The following is a 19,768-nucleotide window of genomic DNA, read 5'->3' on the forward strand; positions in this document are numbered from 1 at the left end:
AAGGACCAGCGTAAACTCAGAGGAGGCGAGGAGCTCATTGGCTTAAAATCAACATTCCCCAAAGTTGGTTCCAAGGAACACCAGTCCTGCAGGATGTCAGTAAGTACTACTTGTAAAAATTTTTTAAAAAGCTTTCTGAATAATACTTTGGGGCACATTGGACTAAACAATGTAAAAGTTTTCCTACTGCAGGACTTCTGGGTGACTTCAACACACTGATGCTCGTGGCGAGACCCTGGTGTGTTACCTCTTAGAACACACTCTAGGAAATGTTGATTTACACTGATGGGTGCCTGTCCTCTCTGATAACCCCTTCATAAACCAAAGCCTTAGAAGCAATCTATGCATTAGACACTATAGGAAGGTACCCAGTGTCTATGAGCTCATCAGGGCTTAAAAGTCACTGAGAACAGGGAGAAAGTTTGCTGGTTCCAAAAGAAAAAAGAAGAATACGATAAGAGAACTGTAAAACTTTGAAACAGATCTTTAAGTAAATGTCTACAAAAGAACATTATACCACTAGTCAATTGCTATTTAACACATCATATATAATCACATAAAAATATACTTTTGATGGAATATGGATGCATCATAGCATACTTGATACATTGTGATTTAGGGGCCTCATTGGAGCCTAAAGTTTAAAAGGCCGTTACTTACCTTAATAAGGGCCACACCTTTAAGGGGCTCCTGGGTCGCTTGGTTAGTTAAGCATCCGGCTCTCAATTTCAGCTGAGTCATGATCTCATGGTTTGTGGGTTCGAACCCCACATCAGGCTCTGCGCTGTCAGTGCTTGGGAATCTCTCTCCCGCTTTCCTCTCTCTCTGTCTCTGCCTTTCTCTCTCTCTTTCTCTCTCAAAATGAATTTTAAAAAATAAAAACCACACCTTTAAGTATATATTACAGTGTCTCTCTCTCTCTCTCTCTCTCTCTCACACACACACACACACACACACACACACACACACACAGGAGCTGGAGATGCTCCAATCGATTAAGAACCACGATTATAAACCAAGCCCCTGGCATGATAACAGCAGTCAGATTCAGTCACTTAACAGTGAGCTAGGTTGGAGGTTCCTCCTCCCCACCTTCTACAAGCCTTCAAGCTCTCAGTGGAGTTTGGATTCTTCACCCTGTGGCAAATCCCTGCAGCAAGGCACTGCTTCTTTCTCAGGAAGTCACCCCCTCACTGTGAAAAGCCGTTCAGGGCACCGATTTTATAGCTGATGGCTTTGCCTTCACTGCTTCTAGAGGAGCGAGGGGCTTTCCGCAGTTCTTCCCAATTCAGGGCGAGAGGCGTCATTGTAGGGAGTGAGTGGGAAAGGGGCTTGAGAGGGCCGGAAAGACCATCTCAGTTTCTAAGTTTTCTAAAGAGACTGCATGTGTTTGAAAGAAGACACACAAGGAGAGGCACAAATGCTCAGTCTTGTTACACCATGCAAGGCATCTCCTCACATCCTGCCCAGTCAGCCTAGGTTAAGATGAGGAGCTCACACATGAGGGCACTGGGGTCCTTGGAAAAGCCACCCTATATCCCTGCCCCTTTCCTTGTGATCTGGAAAGACATCTGGACTCATGGGATCAACCGAAACCATCCATCAATTTCTCTCTACTTTTTTGGAGAAAAAAAAAAAAGAGAGGAAAGTAATGACTTCAAAATCCCAAAACATGGACTCTTCCTTCAGATCAATCTGTTTTTCAAGTCTGTTTAATATCATGTTAGGATATTTTCTCCTTCCCACTGTTTGATTTCAACAGTGTGGCTCATTCTTGTTATATTCTGTACTCTAAAGTCTGCTCTGAGTGATTTAAACACCAAATGAAGGGCAAAATGCCTCCCCCTAGACAAACACACACACACACACACACACACACACACACACAGAGGAAACTGACCTTCTTTTGTTAATCTACAAGAGATCAGTGAAGACAATCAGTTAAAACTATGGGAAGAAATCATTATAACACAATTATGAGAATAAGCAATGAGAATATAATTAAAATTTGCTGTATGAAAAGAATAATATTCCACTGCTCCACACTATTGTGCGCTAAATTTCCCTGTCTTAGCACAGCGACTCCCCTGATGACATTTTTGCCCTTAAGGATTTCACCACTTCCTCCAAAAGCTGTAACTTTTTCTCTCCCTCTCTCTCCCTCCCCCTTCCTATTATTGTCACTGCAGAGTGGGGAATGACAAGTTCAAGAAAACGCTTGCCTTGAGGCCAGAGTGCGTTTCCTTTGTACTTGGATTTCCATTTATTCCACCGAATTTCCTTACAATTAATTTTTAAATGGGCTGAGAGAGTTCATTTCCCAAACAGCTGACAAAAGCCTCCTTCCATGAAAGCAAACGAAACGGCACTCGGTGACCATTTTTGCTACCATTATAAAACCCTTACAGTATAAGTTCTGACTCTGCATTCTGCACTTTACGACTTGGATACAGTCACTGAAATATGTTGATACTCCCATGATACCCGCCCAGAGCCAGGAACTGGTTGATCTTAATTGCACGTTAGCCTAAAGCACATTAAATGCAACTTGATTATTAAATGCATTTGAATTGCCACAATAAATTTCTTGGCAAGATTTCCAAACATCCAGTAAAGAAATCTATAATCTCCTAGTCTGGCCCCTTCGCTGACTTGCCAGGTAACTTTGTCTAAAGGCTGCTCCCTCTCCACATCCTCTTTTCTCAGCCAATAAACTGGTAATAATAGATTTGTCTAGCACTCGGGAATGGCTGCAAGACACTTCTTTATCCGAGGATGGCATTTTGCAAACGACAAGCTGGCTTTAGGCTAAATATGTCAGAAGGAGGCTTCAGCACAGGTTGTTGACGTGGATTCTGTTAAATTTCTATTTCACAAACTCCTTGGCATCACCCATCGGTCTCCCTCATTAGGGCTCACAGGTTAACGCCGTGTGTTCATTGCCTTGCGTCCGGGTCTGTGCCTCCACGGCTCGCCCCCCCACACTGTCTGTTCTTTCACAGCACTAACACCATTCCAGGCACAGAGAGCTTGAAGGATACACACCGACGGATGGCTTGGTTGGCGGGAAGCCGGAAGCCCTGATCTCTCACTGGAGGGGTCTACTGAAGCACTGGGTGGAGGACTTTTTCAGACATGTGCGTGTGACAGGTCTGCCCCAATGCCTACACTTAAGAGAACGCCAATGTCTTCTTCGCTAAGGGGTTTGGGGGGCAGGACCAAGAAGCAGGGGAGCGCTTATGCCCCCGCGTCGAGCTCCCACACCCCCCTGGAAGATTTCGGATACAGGACAGGCAAAGAAAGCCTGTCAGATACAGAACAGAAAGCTATTCAGCCTTGATGACTTTTGTCTGAAGACCACTGGAAGAAAGAATGCTAAGTGGGAAAATGGGGCAAAGAAGTTTCGTTTCCTTCAGTGATGAGGTGCAGTGCTCACTACCACCTGGAAATAAAATTCCTGTTTGAAAACAAGGAACTCAAAGTAACATGTGTTATCACCTGCCTGAGCAGTTAGGTACAGACGTTCTCCTCCCCTTAGCACTGGGGCAGCAGAGCTTAAAAAGCTTCCCTGCAACTTCTCTCCCTACTAGGCAATAAGAGGATGGGATACAGGATGGCACGTGCTGCAAAACTTGCAAATATGTTCTTCCATGCAAGCCTGCAAGCCCCCAGCTACGTTACGGGGGGATGAGCTAGACCACGAAAATAAAGTTATCCCCCTAAAAAGCATCTTGATGGCCTGAAACAATGACCAAGCTAACGGAGCCTGGAGTTGCAACTTTTANCATGTGTCTCAACAGAGTAACGTCACCTTAGGCCTTCCAAAGGGCTATAGGTGACGACAGATTCGATGACACACAGTAACCTCTTCATCCCTCCTTTCAGGCATCTCTTGTGACACAGAAGATTTTCAGGTTGCCCCTAGGACTATGAATTTGCCCTCCCTGATGTAAAGTGACCTCATAACTTATACCCGAAAGAATGGGAAGCCAATGTTCACAGAAGTGGAGGCTAACTTCAACTTGCCTGGGCTGGTTTAAACATGTCAGGTCATCCTGCTTATTTCTTTTTCTTCCCCCCACCCAGCCCGAGGGGCAGTGCTCTAAGCCTGCATACCCCCTCCTCTGATACGGGGCTCATGCAACTGAAGAACCCAGAGCTACCTCTACAATAAGCAAATCTCAGGAGACCTAGCTCCATCATCCACTCTATGACCTGTGGGTAAGCCATTCTTCTCTCTGGGTCCTGGGCTCTTCCTCTGGGACGAGAGGATAGGGGTTCTTTTCTCAAAGATAAGAAGCATCTGCAGACATGCCTGGCAGAGAGTAGATAGGCACCCAGTAAATGTTAATTGAATGCAAACCTATAAACTCTATTCCAACCCACTTGCCGTATTACATTTCCAGAAAACAGATATTCTTCCTCAAATACAACGTTCATGCGTTAAGAACTAGCTTGGGAATTCATGGAGAACCGAAAAAGGTCAAACACTTCCCTGCGTTTCCCACAACACCTGACCGAGTCCCAGGCACTCAGTAACCCTCCATAAACCAGTGGGGGTGGAAGGAGTTTGACCCCTTCATATATTTTCTCACTTTCTTTCTTTGGCAAAGTCTAAAGCAATCAAAGACAAATATATAGGCAAAAATTCACTCAAGAACTTGAGACTATCCACACAGAAAACCTGATATCTTGATATAGGATGAAAATATACACACACACACACACACACACACACACACCCCTAGCCGCCTGTCTTCCTTTCCTTGAGGTTCGGAAGGCATGACTCAACATTGCAACCACACAGTCAGGCCCAGAATTCCCAAAGCACAATAACATTGATGCTCCAACCTTGGTCACTATGGCAGACCAACCTTGATGGGTCTTGAACTCTGTTCACAACAAAAGAAAGGTTTATCAGGAAGCCATGCTCCTGGGTTCTTCTCACCAAAAATGCAAGGAGCCACTCACCACTTAGCTTTAAGCTAGCCAAATCCAGCAAAGCGCTGGAGATTTTTGGCTTAATCGTCTCACTGAACTCATGCCAACTTGCACGGGCACAGCCAGGGCATCATCGCCCAGCCTTAGGTGTTGGCAGATCCTCCCACCCACTTTCCCTGCTGGGGGGCAATGGCAAAGCGTCCCCTCCCCTCCCCACACTGCACCTGGGGCAGCCTCCAGCTCAAACAAGCCGGGCTGGGGAAGGTGCCTCACCTACTGGAAGTATAGTCAAGACCTCTGTTGGGTAAGCCTACTGCTTTAACAGAAGCCAGAAAGTGCCTGCCCAGCAGACATGCTACATGATCTTGTCAACTGCAAAAATCATAACCAGTAAATGGGGAAGGAAAAACCCTGATGTGCATTGTCAGCATTGTCATTAAACTAGGAGAAAGGTTTTCTCCCCCCAAGGGAAGGTCTGCGAATAACTGATAATTTCTATTTTATTTAAAATAGCTCTCATATTTTTCCTCTCTTCCTTTCCTACTGCTACCATCGTTTTCCAGGGCCTTATCAACAGGAACATATTACTAACTGGTCTGATAACTTCCATTCTTTTCTTCCTTCCAACCATCATAAGGATGATCAAAAGATCTTCCCCAAACACTAACTTCTACACATTCTTTGACAATTCCTACTCAAGAATGCTTACTGACTCCCTGTTGCTTGCTAGATAGAATTTGAGCTCTGAAGTCTGCTATTCAGACTCCTTCTATTGTCTCAAACAGCCCAGGAGAAGTTAAAAAGAACCAGACTCTTATATCACTGCTATATTCAAGTCCAAGAAAAAAGCACAATGACTGTGGACCCTTCAGATATCCTTGAATAGAAATCTAAGTAGAAATGCCCAATGTCAACTTTACAGCTTTTCTTCTTTGGAAAGAAACTTGATATTGGGCATTTCCACTTAGACTTCAGTTCCCTTCTTTGACATTCAGGAATGTCAGACGTGGGAATGACCTGATGCTCGCGCTGGTTATGTTCACACCGATGCGGCGGGCCGCTGGTGGATTTCTTCAGAGGCTGGCTTATCTGTCCTTGTGAAACACTTCACACACCCGGCAATGAACCTCCAGGCACATGATGATCAATGCGTAAAATAAGAAGGAAGAATAAATCAACATCAGAAGAAACACAAAACACATCCAGACACTTGTAGGACATTCTGTTCTGGCGGCAGCCCCAGATAATAGGAAAAAGAATATAGATGGGAGAAATCATCACTCTACCCTCCAAAGCCAGTAGCCAACAAGGGGAAAGTCCAACAAGAGAAACAAACAGCACTGCCGTTAACAAAGAGAAATGGCTAAGGAGGTAGAGAATGTGGAGGAACAGAAAGCAAGATCCTTGGGGAAAAGATGCATGTATCCTTTTTCTAGCAAACTTCATCCTTCCCAAACAACCTTTTGTTGCAAGGGAGGGAGGGGCCGTAACCACTCAGCAAGCCCACCCCCCTCACACCCACAGAGCAGACACTGGTTTGTGGTTAGTAGAGTTGGCATTCTTTCTTCCACCTTGGAAGGTGTTAGGATTTAAACTGAAACCACGGGCTTGCAAGATCGTCTTGTTCCTGCCTGTATGAATCTCCAGAGGCCCTTTTGCATTTACATCCTGAAAATTTCTGAAGGTCTTCTTGCTTAATCCCTTCCCTTCACCCCAGCCCTTAATGTAATGCCTTCTTTTTTTTTTTTTTTTTTTTTTTTTTATCCTTCTAAGTCCTCTCCTCTCCTCAGCCTCCTTCACAAGTTAAGGACATGCCCTAGTGCTGCCTACTTCTAAGAAAACAGGAGCTTCTATACCAGGCATGATTTGTGATGCCCCTATAATTTCCCCATTAAGTCTAGAGCTTAGCCGTCCTGTCTCCTACACATTCTGCTCTTTTCCTACCCCTTCCTCCCAGTCCTGCCTGCCCCCTTAACCTCCCCGCCCCCAAGAAATGAACTGGTTTACCTCGCAGGTTTAGTCTTGCTTTGGCCAGCTTATTGTTTCAACGTGATTATGAAGTCGCCGGGCTTGAAAACACAGCTTGTTAATTTCCAGGCATTCACGACGTCTCCCGTTGAGCTGAGTGTGTGGAGGTGTGCATGTGTGTACCTGTGGTAACTAACACTCCTGCGGTGTGCGACCTTGCTGGTGACTGAGAAGATGGAATCAAGGTTAATTTGTGTAACCGGAGAATCATAGTTTTTAGAGATGTAAGTCATGCTAGACTCTGATGTTGGCATTTCACAGATTGGAAAACAGAGGCAGAACAAGGTAAGAGGACTTGACGACGGTCATAGGGCTAGTCGGTAGAGGAACTGGGGCCACCGCTCCGAACTGTCCTATCCCAGTCCACCAGGGCCCTTCCACTCATCTGTGTCCCTCCTCAAGGGTTCATATATGTGAATGAGAACTCGGGATGCCTACATGCAACCAAAGTGCCAATAAGTACCTGGGAATATGTACGTGCCGGTAAGATAGGGACAGTGCCGTGCACATAGCTCACAACATAGTATACTGATAAAATCAGACTAAAACGGCTGTCATGAGGTTAAAGTAGGTTCCAGAGAGACCACACTCCACATCCTGCTGCTGCTGTCCATTCCCCCTCCCCCCACATCATTAAAAAAAAAAAAAAAAGATGGATTTCCAAAAGCACCTCGTTGAGATTTTCATGATTTTCCCCTCAGTTCAATCACTACACGGTCATCCCTGAATTCCGTGAAAATAGCTTTTCACACATCCATGCACACACCGTCACACACACATGTAAAACATTGGCAGCAGGTACTTTTAATTTGCTGGAAAATATTTCTAAGAAGTCAAACAGCTCCAGCCCAATGAGAGTGTCCTCCGATTGGCTAGCCAGACCAGTTGAGGGACCTGATTGGTCCCTGATCCTAAGGACCGATAAGAACGGCTATAAAATCCCTGGGTGCAGCTCTTGGGCCCCCAGTTTGCAAAAGCCAGAGGTGCAAGAAGCAGCCACTGCAGCAGCAGCAACAGCAGCAGCAGCAACAGCAGCAGCAGCAAAAGCGTCAGCAAGAGCAGCAGCAGCAACCACAAAAAATCCTCATCAGATCCTCACCTAGGCTTTCAGTGTATCCAGATCCACATCTTCACTCAAGCCGGGAGAGGGAAAGAGGAAAGGGGGGGAGGAAAAAAAAAAAAACCCAGCAACTTAGCGGAAACTTCTCAGAGAATGCTCCAAAACTCAGCAGTGCTTCTGGTGCTGGTGATCAGTGCTTCTGCAACCCATGAGGCGGAGCAGAATGATTCTGTGAGCCCCAGGAAATCCCGGGTGGCAGCTCAGAACTCAGGTAAGCGGCAAACCCAGGACCGGTTTCTCCCCCCCAAAGAGCTGTCCTCATTTGCCTCTCGCTTTTGCAACTGTGTCTGTGACGGCTGATCTTGATAATAAATGTGCTTCATGCCTGATGGCAATAAACTGCCAGTGTAATCCAATAGCCTTAGGAAGTGGAGCTCCTTTGTTTAATAAATTGCATGCAACTAACGAAGAAGCTGGGCTCTCTGCTGAGGGTATTTCATTGCATAAGCCTACTAGCCTGATTGCCTGAAATCTGGCACGTACCCTCTTGGGGGAGGGGGAGGGGGCGGGGGAAAGGCTTGAATGTTGGCATGCTTCAAAGCGCTCTCTATACTTTCCAGAAGCTGAAGGCGATCTTAAGGTGAGACATGGTTTGTCTGACGCCGTCCCCCTTCCTTCACCCTTAAGACCCCATAACTGGACTTCCCTGCCCCTTCAGAGAACACACAGAAAGGTCCCTCTGCAGACAGATTTACCGAACCATAGCCCCCAAGGCTGACAAATCCCGGGCAGATGCAGAGAAAACCCTACACATCCCACCCCTGACACTGCTCCTTCTCTTCCTCCCGGCTTTCTCGAGCTTCATTCAGCTGCCTAGACAGTGCAGCCCACGGCCAGAGGGCCCCCTTGAAAAAGAGTATTTGTGAAACGTAGCAGCTGTTTCTTCAAGGGGAAGGTCTCACTCTCGCGCTGACTCCCGTAGCAGTTAATTGTGTATTATCTTGGCCTCTAAAGGAAAAGAGTCCTTAGGAAGCCGGCATGAACACCTCTGCCTTTTGACTCCACTCGTCCAGCTTGCCCCTCTGACATTACTGCCCCCACACCCCTGACTGTCAGCAAAGATGGGATCGCAGGTGTCCAAATGCTGCAGACCACGCTCCCCTCGGAAGAGCACAGGTCGCTGCCTAGAGGAGGGCTTTGCTTCACTTCCTTTTGTACTTAGTTGCTATAGAAATGCAGTGATTCACAATTCGAGCTTGCCTAAAACAATAGCAACCCTAATGCATATTAAAACTGCTTAAAGCAAAGTTATAATTTGAACCCGTGGAAATATATAATTAGGGAAATGACTTGTAACATCTCAGAGGCTGCGGGTGGTGGGAGGGGGAGGGGAAGCCTAACCGAACCATGCTTTTGATCTCAGAAGAGAATCCTATGGTATGAAGGCTGCAGATCATTTCTTGCCGAGCTGCTTGCCAGAACACCCCCTTTCTGTAGGAGAGAAATTACTTTTATGGGAGATCTTATCCAGAATGTAGAAAGCCGCATGCAAGTTCTTTGTGGTTATCTTCCAGTCTTGCACAAGGGGTGCTTTGGCCTTGTTATTCCACACCTGTGTTTCTCTTTAAAAAAAAAGAAAAAGAAAAAGAAAAAAAGAAATGGCTTTTAATATGAGAGAGATTATGCATACCTCAAAGCACTGTCCTATGGTGGGGGGTGGGGTGAAATATGAACGGACCAGATTCCTTTCTGCCAACCTGAAGGTAAGTCAGAAGCCCTAAATGGGAAGGGTCTCCCAGTGAACTCCTTGGCAAATTCTTCTCTGCCATTTAGACGAAAATTCCATTCTTATTACTCCAGAGTGCATTTTCAGAAGCCAAATCAATTCCCTTGGCCCTTCTACTTCCTAAACCTGACCACCAGCCACCGCCTCTTGCCTTCCCAGGCTTTTGGGCTCTAAGCGAGGGCCTCTGATGCTGCAGAGCTGTTTCGAGCACTTACAGTGCACGCCGCAGACTCTGACCTTACTTCTCCAGCCCCCAAAAGTGTATGCAATGGTGAGACCAACAGGGAACACCCCTGCCCGCTTTTTTCACGTGCTCTGGCTCTTACAAGCAAAAGGGGTCTGCCTGGCCCGCTCTTTCCGCCCCTGCCCCCTCTGAATGGGACTACCTACTGACCCCCTCCGCAGACCTAAGAGAAGTTCTTCCGAGCCCTTGTCCTTGAATCTTGCCACCTTGACCCTTCCGAATCCCCTTCCCTGTTTGACCCAGATTGGATGGGTTTGTGTGTTTCAGCTGAAGTGGTTCGCTGCCTCAACAGCGCTCTGCAAGTTGGCTGCGGCGCTTTTGCATGCCTGGAAAACTCCACCTGCGATACAGATGGGATGTACGACATCTGTAAATCCTTCTTGTACAGCGCTGCTAAATTTGACACTCAGGTAATAAGACCTCTACCCATGCCTCCCACTGGCTGCTTGTCTTTAACAGTGCGCTTAGACTATTGTTTGTAGGAGCCAGTCTTGTAGGGAAGCCTACAACCTAAATTCTCAGCGCTGGCATGTGCACGCACCCTCCCGCGTGCACACGCACACTTTCGGCCAGGAAGCCACTTCTGTACGAGACCACTCCCCGCCCTGTAATGCAGGATCCTCACACGCTGACAGAGGCTGTCACGTAAGGGAGGGGCGATGAGCAGAAAATCCTTGCCTCTTCAAGAGGAAATAAAAATGTTCTTCTAACAAAGAAGTTCTCACCGTATGACCTAGCGTACTAGCTTGTGTTATCAAAGTCTCAATCCCAAAAAGACAAAGCCGTATTACGCTATTTTTAAGCTGCAGGGTGGTTGATTACGGGTGTGTCTCTTTTTTTTCCTCCTGTCTCATTATTTCTATGAAGCTCAATGCTGAAGGTAGTCTAAGAAAGTGGGGACATTTTTTTTTTATCTGGGTCGCGGCATACAATTTCCTCATTGCAAGGACATACAGATGGCCGGGGGACAGTGCCAAAGCAAGGCCCCTTAAGTTACACACTGCGTATGCCCTGTCCTCTCTGGTCAGCTCGAGCTAACGCTTCTCCTCCTACCCCTTGCCTGGCAGGGAAAAGCATTTGTCAAAGAGAGCTTAAAGTGCATTGCCAATGGGGTGACCTCCAAGGTCTTCCTCGCCATTCGGAGGTGCTCCACTTTCCAGAGGATGATTGCAGAGGTGCAAGAGGAGTGCTACAGCAAGCTGAATGTGTGCAGCGTCGCCAAGCGGAACCCCGAAGCCATCACCGAGGTGGTCCAGCTCCCCAATCACTTCTCCAACAGGTACAGAATGAGTCCGCTTTNGAAAAAATATGTTTGTGATTGGTTGTGACAGCTTAAGCAGCCTGGATTTTTTTTTTCCTCACTGTTATAGGAAAAGTCTTCCCATGCAGCTATTAGAAAGCTTCATCTGCAGCATCCCTGGGTGCATTCTCATTGTCAGTTTCTCACACTAGGCCTTAAGGGAATTGTGAAGTTTATGGACACAAGCTTGTGTGATACCACATTTGGCTGAAATTATGCCTATGCACGGTACAAGTGGCCATTGGAAAAACCCTGGTCAAATGTCATAATGCAGACTTTTCAATGTGCATGTGTTCTGAGAGGTCCCAAGCCCAAGCAGACATCCCAGTATACGCCAGGTCACTTTGTTGGGAATCAGATTTCCTTTTGTGACAAGTGAGCTGGCTGGGCCAGATGATTCCCCCTCCCAGACCTATGGTATTCCTTTCTCTAGTCCGTGGTCTCCTGGATTGATGTTTCTGGTGAGTGCTCATATTCTCATCTCAGTATTCTTACGTGATCCCAAACCTCTGAAGTAATTCTATCTGAGCATCGGCCCTTTGGTGCTGCGGGCTCACTGTCTTTACCAGCCGGGCGTGGACACCCAGCACACGAGAGGGCTGACATCCTCGTCCCCCGACCCACGAAGTTTCCCAGCATAGGCCTGGGCTTCCCCATCTGCCATCAGGTTAGGAGAGGTGCCAATGCGGCTGGCGTGGAGGTACAGCAGGGACAGCGAGGCTGGGACAAGGTCAGCCCCACTGTGATGCCACACAGCCTAAAACTTGTCACCTAGTCCTGAAGCACTATGATCCTTTGACTCCCCGGCCAAATCTGCACACACTGACAAAGGTCAGTCCTATTGCCTATTACCTGGACCACCTGATTGCTAACTGATTAATCTCCTAGCCTGGTCTGCCCCTTCTTCCAGTAGTGCCAACAGCCTGCTCCTCCCGGGGCTTACCAGTGGTTTAGTCATGCACATGTATGCAACTGGAAGACCGGGAAAGTAACTCTTCCTTAGGGAACTACTAAAGTCCCTGACCTTAAAACTCGATAAAATTTCTGATTCTCCCATAAGCACGCAGTAAAGTCTCCTCAGAACCCCATGTCAATTTCTAAAATAATTTCTTCAGTACTCGGAAGCGACTCTGTCCCTGGGTCCTAGTTGATGTCCTCAGAACAAGAAAATCAAATTCCGCATTTATCTCAAATAGCCTATCTCAGGTTGACCTTGGCCTTAAAATGCTCCCAAAAAGATTCTTGTTACATCTGAAGGGAAACAAAAACAAGACAAAACAAAACAAAGCCTGGCCAGTTGTTGGAGGCTACCTTCACCATATAGGGAAAAAAAAAAAAAAAGAATTCTTAGTAAACAGGGGCTAGGAACAAAGTATTTGTTTGTGGGGCAGCTGGGGGTGGGCAAGGGTATGTTGGCAAAGCCATCATTATAAGTCTAGATCTTTAAGGATTCTGTGACAATTTGTGACTTATAATAGGCCATGTAACCAACGTGGAGGCAATTCGAACTGCTCTATTTCAACTGAGGTCATATCTTCCACTGTAAAGGGAAAGGTCATATAGAAAGGATGATACAGATTCTGGACCGGTGATCCTAAATATCTAAGAAGCGAATAGTAATAGGAGTTTTGAATCAGGCCACTACTGCTTTCAGGGGGGCTTTCCTTTACGCCACCTGTACCAGATGGTCACACGGGCCTTGCGGTCTCCCTTTTTCATCTTGGGAAATCACACTTATTCAGAAGGTGGGGAAAAGTGGCCATCTCTTCCATGTAGCTCTTTCTCCCATTATTTCACTTCAACTGGCTAATATTATTCCTGCACAGAACTGTAGAGATTTCCGGTTTCATGCTGGGCTTGCTTTGCTCTATTTAAGCTCCTCGCTCTCCCGAAACATCCTGCTTTCCCAGCCTCTGTCCCACCACAGAGACACACTAAGTTGTGCCAGTTGGCACCGAATCGCAAAGGGAAGTAGTTACAGGTTCATTCCACCTTCCTGTGACTTATCTAGCATGAGATTTGGGCCTGGGAGAATCCAAAAGCCTGTGAGACTGGACCGGCAGCCAGAACAGGGACATTTTCCATGGGAGAAATGCACTCAGAAGAAAAAGGATAGCTGGCCATCCCCCTGGCCAAATTTGCAAACTGCTTTCTTACCCGTGAGGGAAGCAGGCACAAATTGATGAGGAAAACCGGGCAGTGTGAGGCTTGGGAAGAAATCAGACCAATCCGATCCAGAGTGGGAAAACTGACAAAGCTTCCAGCTCTCTAGGGCATGGATAGGGAACAGGAAACAGAAGAATAATATTGATCAAGGGAAACAAAGGACTATTTATAAACCCTCACACAGAACGTTCCTAGGCAGTATGTGTGTATTTGGGTAAAGCATGGCTGAAACAGTAGCTATGGAGAATATCTGATCTTATTCTTGACCAAGAAAAAAAAAAAAGGTCAGTGATGGAATTTTCAAAATGGGAGGAAAGGAACATGCATTAGAAGGTCCTTCCAGGCTGGATGATCAGAACACTTAGCCCATCAAGTCCCTGTAGCACATCCTGCCAACCCCTATAAAGGTGAAGAAAGGCATCTTCTGACATAGTTCTAACTGATCCTGCAGAGGACGGACCTGAAGCAGACCTGCACCATCCTTGTTCAAAAAAGAAGAAAAATATGTATTAAATCTCTAGATGCATAGGAGATCATAGCTGGAGATGATCATAGACTAAATGCCTCATTTTACTGATTGAAAGAACAGAGGCCCAGAGAGGGAAGTGACCTGCTGAAGGTCACACAGCTAGTGAATAACAGAGTTGGGCCTAGAATGCATATGGCCTTGAGCCAAGCTATTTGATTTCTGCTTCAAAAATGGCAACCAGTAAAACATGAAGGAAATACTCACAATCCAAGGAGAATAAAAAGAGGAAGAAAATAGAACACCAAGGAGACTTGAATAAATGTGCCCCATGGCGATCAACAATTAAATTTGTTCAATTTGCTCAATTCTCTCCTCAAAGAGAAGGCACATCTTACCAACAGCTATAGTAACATAGACTGTGGGTACAAGATGGTGCCCGACAAATATGTGGCAATTGCTAATTCAACTTTTGCTGGAGACAATCTCTTAAATAATCTCACTTAGTGATTTATAGACGGGAAAGGTCTGTCTCATTCATCCACACAATCCCAGAGGTCAGCGCCGTTACTGTGTATTCTAGCCTTTAATGGAGAGGCACAGGACTAAACTGTGGCTCGCTCTGGCAAATGATGTTGACCTCCAGGCAGCCTGACAAGTTGACAGGTTTTCCAGACTTGGAGGAGCTGCTAATGGAGCCATGGACATTTTACAGGGAGCCCTCTCAGCCTGCCCTTGTTGAGTTTACAGAGCTCCCCAAGAGAGCTAAGGGTAGATTTGGAGGGAGTCACTAGGGTAGTCGGGGCTGGTGAGGTCATCATCAAGAAATGCCAGAAAATAGGTGTCCTGTCTGGATGAGCAGCGAAAGTAACGTAAAGGTAGGCTCTCCCTCAGAGAGGGAGAGTTAGAGCCAAAGAGACACATCTGACCTCAAAGAGGCAAGGCTAATGGCAGAAGCTTAGTTTCCTTACTGGTGTGAGATTTCATCATCCAGGCAAGAGCTTTCAAAGTCAGTCTAAGGAAAGACCACCTTCTGTGGCTCATTGGGGCAGGGGCAGGGGGCGTCTGTTGTAAACAGTTCTTTCTAGAAGTGAAAGGGTTACCTTTAAGTTATAAAGTCTTGATGGGGGTGGTCAGGAGGGTGAGAGGTCAGAAACCTTATTCTCTAGGATCTAATCACCCTGTAAAATAGACACAGAGATGAAGGGGACCCGTGTCCTTGCAGAGTCCGAGTAAAGGGATGCCTGGGGACCTATGTGGGGTTATAGATATCTGAAGCTGTTGGTACAAAGTCATTTATTCTCAGTTTTTCCAAAACCATTTTTCTCCCTATTTCCCCATCCAAGTGAGATCTGCCTTGACTCATGGGCTTTATAATTCCAAAGGGTTGGAAAATGTGTTTCTGCACCAGAGAATCCCAATTTTAACAACAGCTGGATGTAACCCTCCCTCGTGGGAGAGGTAGAGCCAGGACGGTGTCCGAGACCCAGACAACAGTGCTTCTCTTTAGTTTGGCGCCCAGCTTCATCTGCTCACTCACAGAAGGGTGGCCGCTCTGCTTCATTACCCGTGTTCCACTCTGTTTACCGTACATCCTTGAAAGGACCTCTCCGGGGGGTTAAGTTATTCTGGAAGGATGTTTGATCCTGTGCTCTTCGAGGTGAGTTAAAAATAAACAGGTTTCTTTTCATGGAAGATCTTGTGGCCCCAGTGACCCGCAGGCTCCTCTGAGGAAAGAGTCTCTCCACATAAAGACTGGAGGTCACTGTCATCCGGAGAGTCTCTTATTAGTGCATACAGAGCTAATGGGTTTTGACAAGTGCCACCTCAAAATGGAGCAAACAAGTCCCACCTCAAATTGGAAAATTACCTGAACTGTCTTCCCAATGAACAGGACGAGTAATTCATATGCTATAAATATTAGGCAGTTTGTCTCTGAGCCATAACACTTAGCTTCAGCATTTGGGATATCTAAACCACTTGCATCTAAGATGAAGGTGGTTTATACCAAACGCATAGGTTTGTTTGTTTGTTTGTTTGTTAACTTAACCACACCTACCTCTAATTTTTCTTCTTGGAATCATGACTTTTTGGAAAGAATTATTATGTCTAAAACTCCCCATTTCCTCAGTGGCCGCAAAATAAATCAACAAATTGACAACAAGCAGGCAAAGTAGCCATGGGACACCGACACACGAAGGTTATAAAGAATAAAGACATGAATGCTGTCTTCAATAGGTTAACTGTCTAGTAGGGGAAATAGACCATGCAATGCCGACTTGTGTGATGCTAACCAAAGATCTGTAAAATGTTCAAAAAAAGGAAGAGGCCCGCAAAAGCTAGAACAGTGGGAGAAGACTTTGGGGAATTACCGAAGCGGAAAGCATCAAGGACCAGCAATCTTTCCATTTAAGTCTCCTCGTTTCCCGGCATTTGGCCTTCTGACTACAGTGCGCCTTTGAAGGAAGACTGAGAATGTGAGCAGTTGATGACCTCTAGCAAGGCTAGCTGCATGTCTGATGGAGAAATTAGATTGGGTAGTAAAATGCATGAGACACTGAAGACAGGGGCCTCCTTTAAAAATAAAAGTGAAGTCCGAATATGCACTCACGTGCATGTGCACCTGCACACACACCACCAAGCAAAAGGAAAATTGCAAAGAGGCCTCAAAATACCTCTGCACAAGTTCCTGTGCAGTGACTCTTCATAGAAGTGTCTGGGGCTGAGCTCATATCATTATATTTGACTATGTCTTGTTTCTATCTCTAACCGATTGTACGACCTTAGACAAGTCACTTTAGCTCTCCCACGTGTGTTTCTTCTGTATGGACTGATGAGATAGCCACTGAATAATCTCTGTGATCCCATCTAGCTATATGTTTCTACATTTCTAAAATTTTTAGACATTGCTGTCAGCCTACTCTTCACAGAGGATGATCTAAGTCTCCTGAGCATTAAACATGAAGACGAAGCCGTCTCACATTGTATGGCAAATCTAGGAAGCACAGGCACTCAAACTAGGAAGACAAAGTAGGGGTGCTGGGGTGGCTCAGTCAGTTGAACGTTCAACTCTTGATTCTGACACAGGTCATGATCCCAGGGTTGTGGGATCGAGCCCCACGTTGGGTTCCACGCTGAGCTTAGAGCCTGCTTAATATTCCCTCTCTCTCTCTCTCTCCTCCTTTCTACCACCTGCTCCTTCCCCCTTCCCAAAATAATAAGTATTTTTAAAAATGAAGACACTGAAGGAAAGTTAGAAGCAAAAGCCACCTTCAGCTAATGAACTATTTGTATTTGCCTGGTCCGACCATGGCAGATGGTGTTGGCTGCAGCCCGGCTGGGAGCCTGGGTCTTGCCTTGCTCTCGCTGAGTGTCTGTTGCCTGTGCTCCTCTTCCAATGCAGATACTATAACAGACTTGTCCGGAGCCTCCTGGAATGTGATGAAGACACAGTCAGCACGATCAGAGACAGCCTGATGGAGAAAATTGGGCCCAACATGGCCAGCCTCTTTCACATCCTGCAGACAGATCACTGTGCCCAAACACACCCGCGAGCTGACTTCAACAGGAGGCGCACCAGCGAGCCACAGAAGCTGAAAGTCCTCCTCAGGAACCTCCGAGGTGAGGTGGCCTCTCCCTCCCACATCAAACGCACCTCACAAGAGAGTGCCTAAGCAGGGAGAGGTATTCACACCCTCACCAAACTAGTATCATTTTAAAGGTGTTCGCACACCAACTTTGAGTGTACTGTGCCTGGTTTGGTTTTTTTTTTTTTTTAAGTAGTTCCTATTTTCTATTCCCCTTACGGAAAATTGCATGAAACTAGGCTTCTGTAATCAATATCCCAACATTCTGCAATGGCAGCATTCCCACAGACAGAATACATGTGATCTTTCTGCCTCTTGGCAGGAGAGAGTTACCCTCTTTTATCACCCTCCTCTACCATGTCGTTTCCCAGGTCCCCTCAAACTACTCTCAAACACAAAGCATTCGCGTCAGGCCCAGTCATTGTAATTGGAAGATGTGGAGCCGTTTTAGGATGGTTGCCCCGGTAGAGTTAGCTGATGAGAAGCAACTTAACTTAAATGCATGTCTTCAATGCTCATAAAGATGTTAAATGGAATTCGTGTGATGAATCTGTGCTGGTCATGGACGAATATGAATGTCGTGTTTGAATTCTTGATCTCTCATGAGCTAGTGTCTTACGGTCTTGATCCTCTAGTGTGTAACTTCCTTTCCGACACATTTACCAAATTGCTCAAGCCTGGCTCTTCAACCAGAGTTTGAGCCTGCATCTTCTCGCATCTAATGACAAACAAAAAGCTAACATCTTTATGTACTGTAACTGCTCAGAGCTTTAAAAGTATCTTTAACAATTGTCTTAAAACCAGAGAATCTTAAGGTCTAACTGTGGAATATAAATAGCTGAAAACTAATGTACTGTACATAAATTCCAGAGGACTCTGCTTAAACAAAGCAGTATATAATAACTTTATTGCATATAGATTTAGTTTTGTAACTTAGCTTTATTTTTCTTTTCCTGGGAATGGAATAACTATCTCACTTCCAGATATCCACATAAATGCTCCTTGTGGCCTTTTTTATAACTTACGGGGGTAGAAGTAGTTTTACGCAACATCAAAACTCAAGATGGGCCTGTACGAGATAGGAAAAACCAACAGGTTTATCTGAAGGACCCCAGGCAAAATGTTAATCTCCCAGCCCACCTCAACCCAGAGGCTACTCTTGACTTAGACCTATCCTGAAATGGCTCTGTCACATCCAACTGGGAATTACGGGAACCAAAAAGAGCATCCCTTTGGGCTTGGACCACGTACAGTGCGATAAGGCCTACTCTATCTTGGGAAGTGGCAATTCTTGTCCCGCAGCCTCTCATCCGTGCCTGAAACTGATGGTGGCGTGGGAGACTTTCCATTAAATCAATCAGGAACGAGTCAATCAGCCTTTGGGTCTTCAGTTCCGGGGACTTGGGGCTGAGGGGGTATAAATAACCCTGGGCTGTCCAGCCTTAATAGACTCCTCTTACATTTTTGTCCTGTAGCACGCTGCCTGCCAAAGTAGTCCTGGCAGCTGGGCCATCTCTGTAGGATCACAAAAAAAAGAAAAAAAAGAAAAAAAAAAAAAGAAAAAAGAAAAAAAAGAAAAAAAAAGAAAAAAGAAAAAAGAAAAAAAAGAAAGAGGGAAAAAGAGCTGGTGGTTTGATTATTTCTGCCGTGATGTTTACAAGATGGCAACCACCGAAGCCAAATGATTAACCTATCTATGAACAACAGTAGTTTCTCAGGGTCACCGTCCTTGAACCCAACAGTCCCTTAAGAGCGTCACTGCCCACCAAAGGTCAATGTTGAGAGAGAAAGAGGGAGGAGGGGTAGGACTGCAGGGGCCACTCCAAACTCACTTAGGTAGAAACTATTGGTGCTTGACTCTCACTAGGTTGAACTCAAGATTTGACCAAATTGAGTGATAGGGTTCCTGGTGGGAGGAGGGAGGGCACATCTCCAGAAAAATGAAAAGCAATACAACTTTACCATAAAGCCTTTAAAAGCAGTAACGCGCTGCTCAAGGACCAAGAGCAATCGCAGCAGACCCAGCAGCAACAGTCGCACAGCGTTGCTGCCTTTGTCCCCACACAGCCTCTAAGCGTGCTGACATCAGATTGTTAAGAGCATTTTTATACTCAGAACTGTCCCATCCCCAGGTCCCCAAACATACGGACACTGCCTTAGCCTCTTGGAAATCAGGTAGACCATATGCTA

General features: G+C 46.0%; 1 protein-coding gene across 2 annotated transcripts; it reads left to right on the forward strand.

The window, feature by feature from the left end:
- Positions 1-7,953: 7,953 nt before the first annotated feature.
- On the forward strand, positions 7,954-18,114 carry STC1 (stanniocalcin 1). Of its 2 annotated transcripts, XM_077780136.1 has the most exons (5): positions 7,954-8,300; positions 10,327-10,469; positions 11,127-11,338; positions 17,395-17,612; positions 17,950-18,114. In XM_077780136.1, the coding sequence occupies exons 1-5, from the start codon at positions 8,183-8,185 to the stop codon at positions 18,003-18,005; spliced, it is 747 nt and encodes a 248-aa protein (XP_077636262.1). In that variant the 5' UTR covers positions 7,954-8,182; the 3' UTR covers positions 18,006-18,114. The 2 variants fall into 2 exon arrangements, with proteins under 2 accessions (XP_077636262.1, XP_077636263.1); XM_077780137.1 differs by lacking the exon at positions 17,950-18,114 and having other exon boundaries at positions 17,395-17,801.
- The last annotated feature ends 1,654 nt before the right edge of the window (positions 18,115-19,768 follow it).

This window comes from Crocuta crocuta, unplaced genomic scaffold, assembly GCF_008692635.1.
Source record: "Crocuta crocuta isolate KB4526 unplaced genomic scaffold, BGI_CrCroc_1.0 scaffold395, whole genome shotgun sequence".
Taxonomy (NCBI): domain Eukaryota; kingdom Metazoa; phylum Chordata; class Mammalia; order Carnivora; family Hyaenidae; genus Crocuta; species Crocuta crocuta.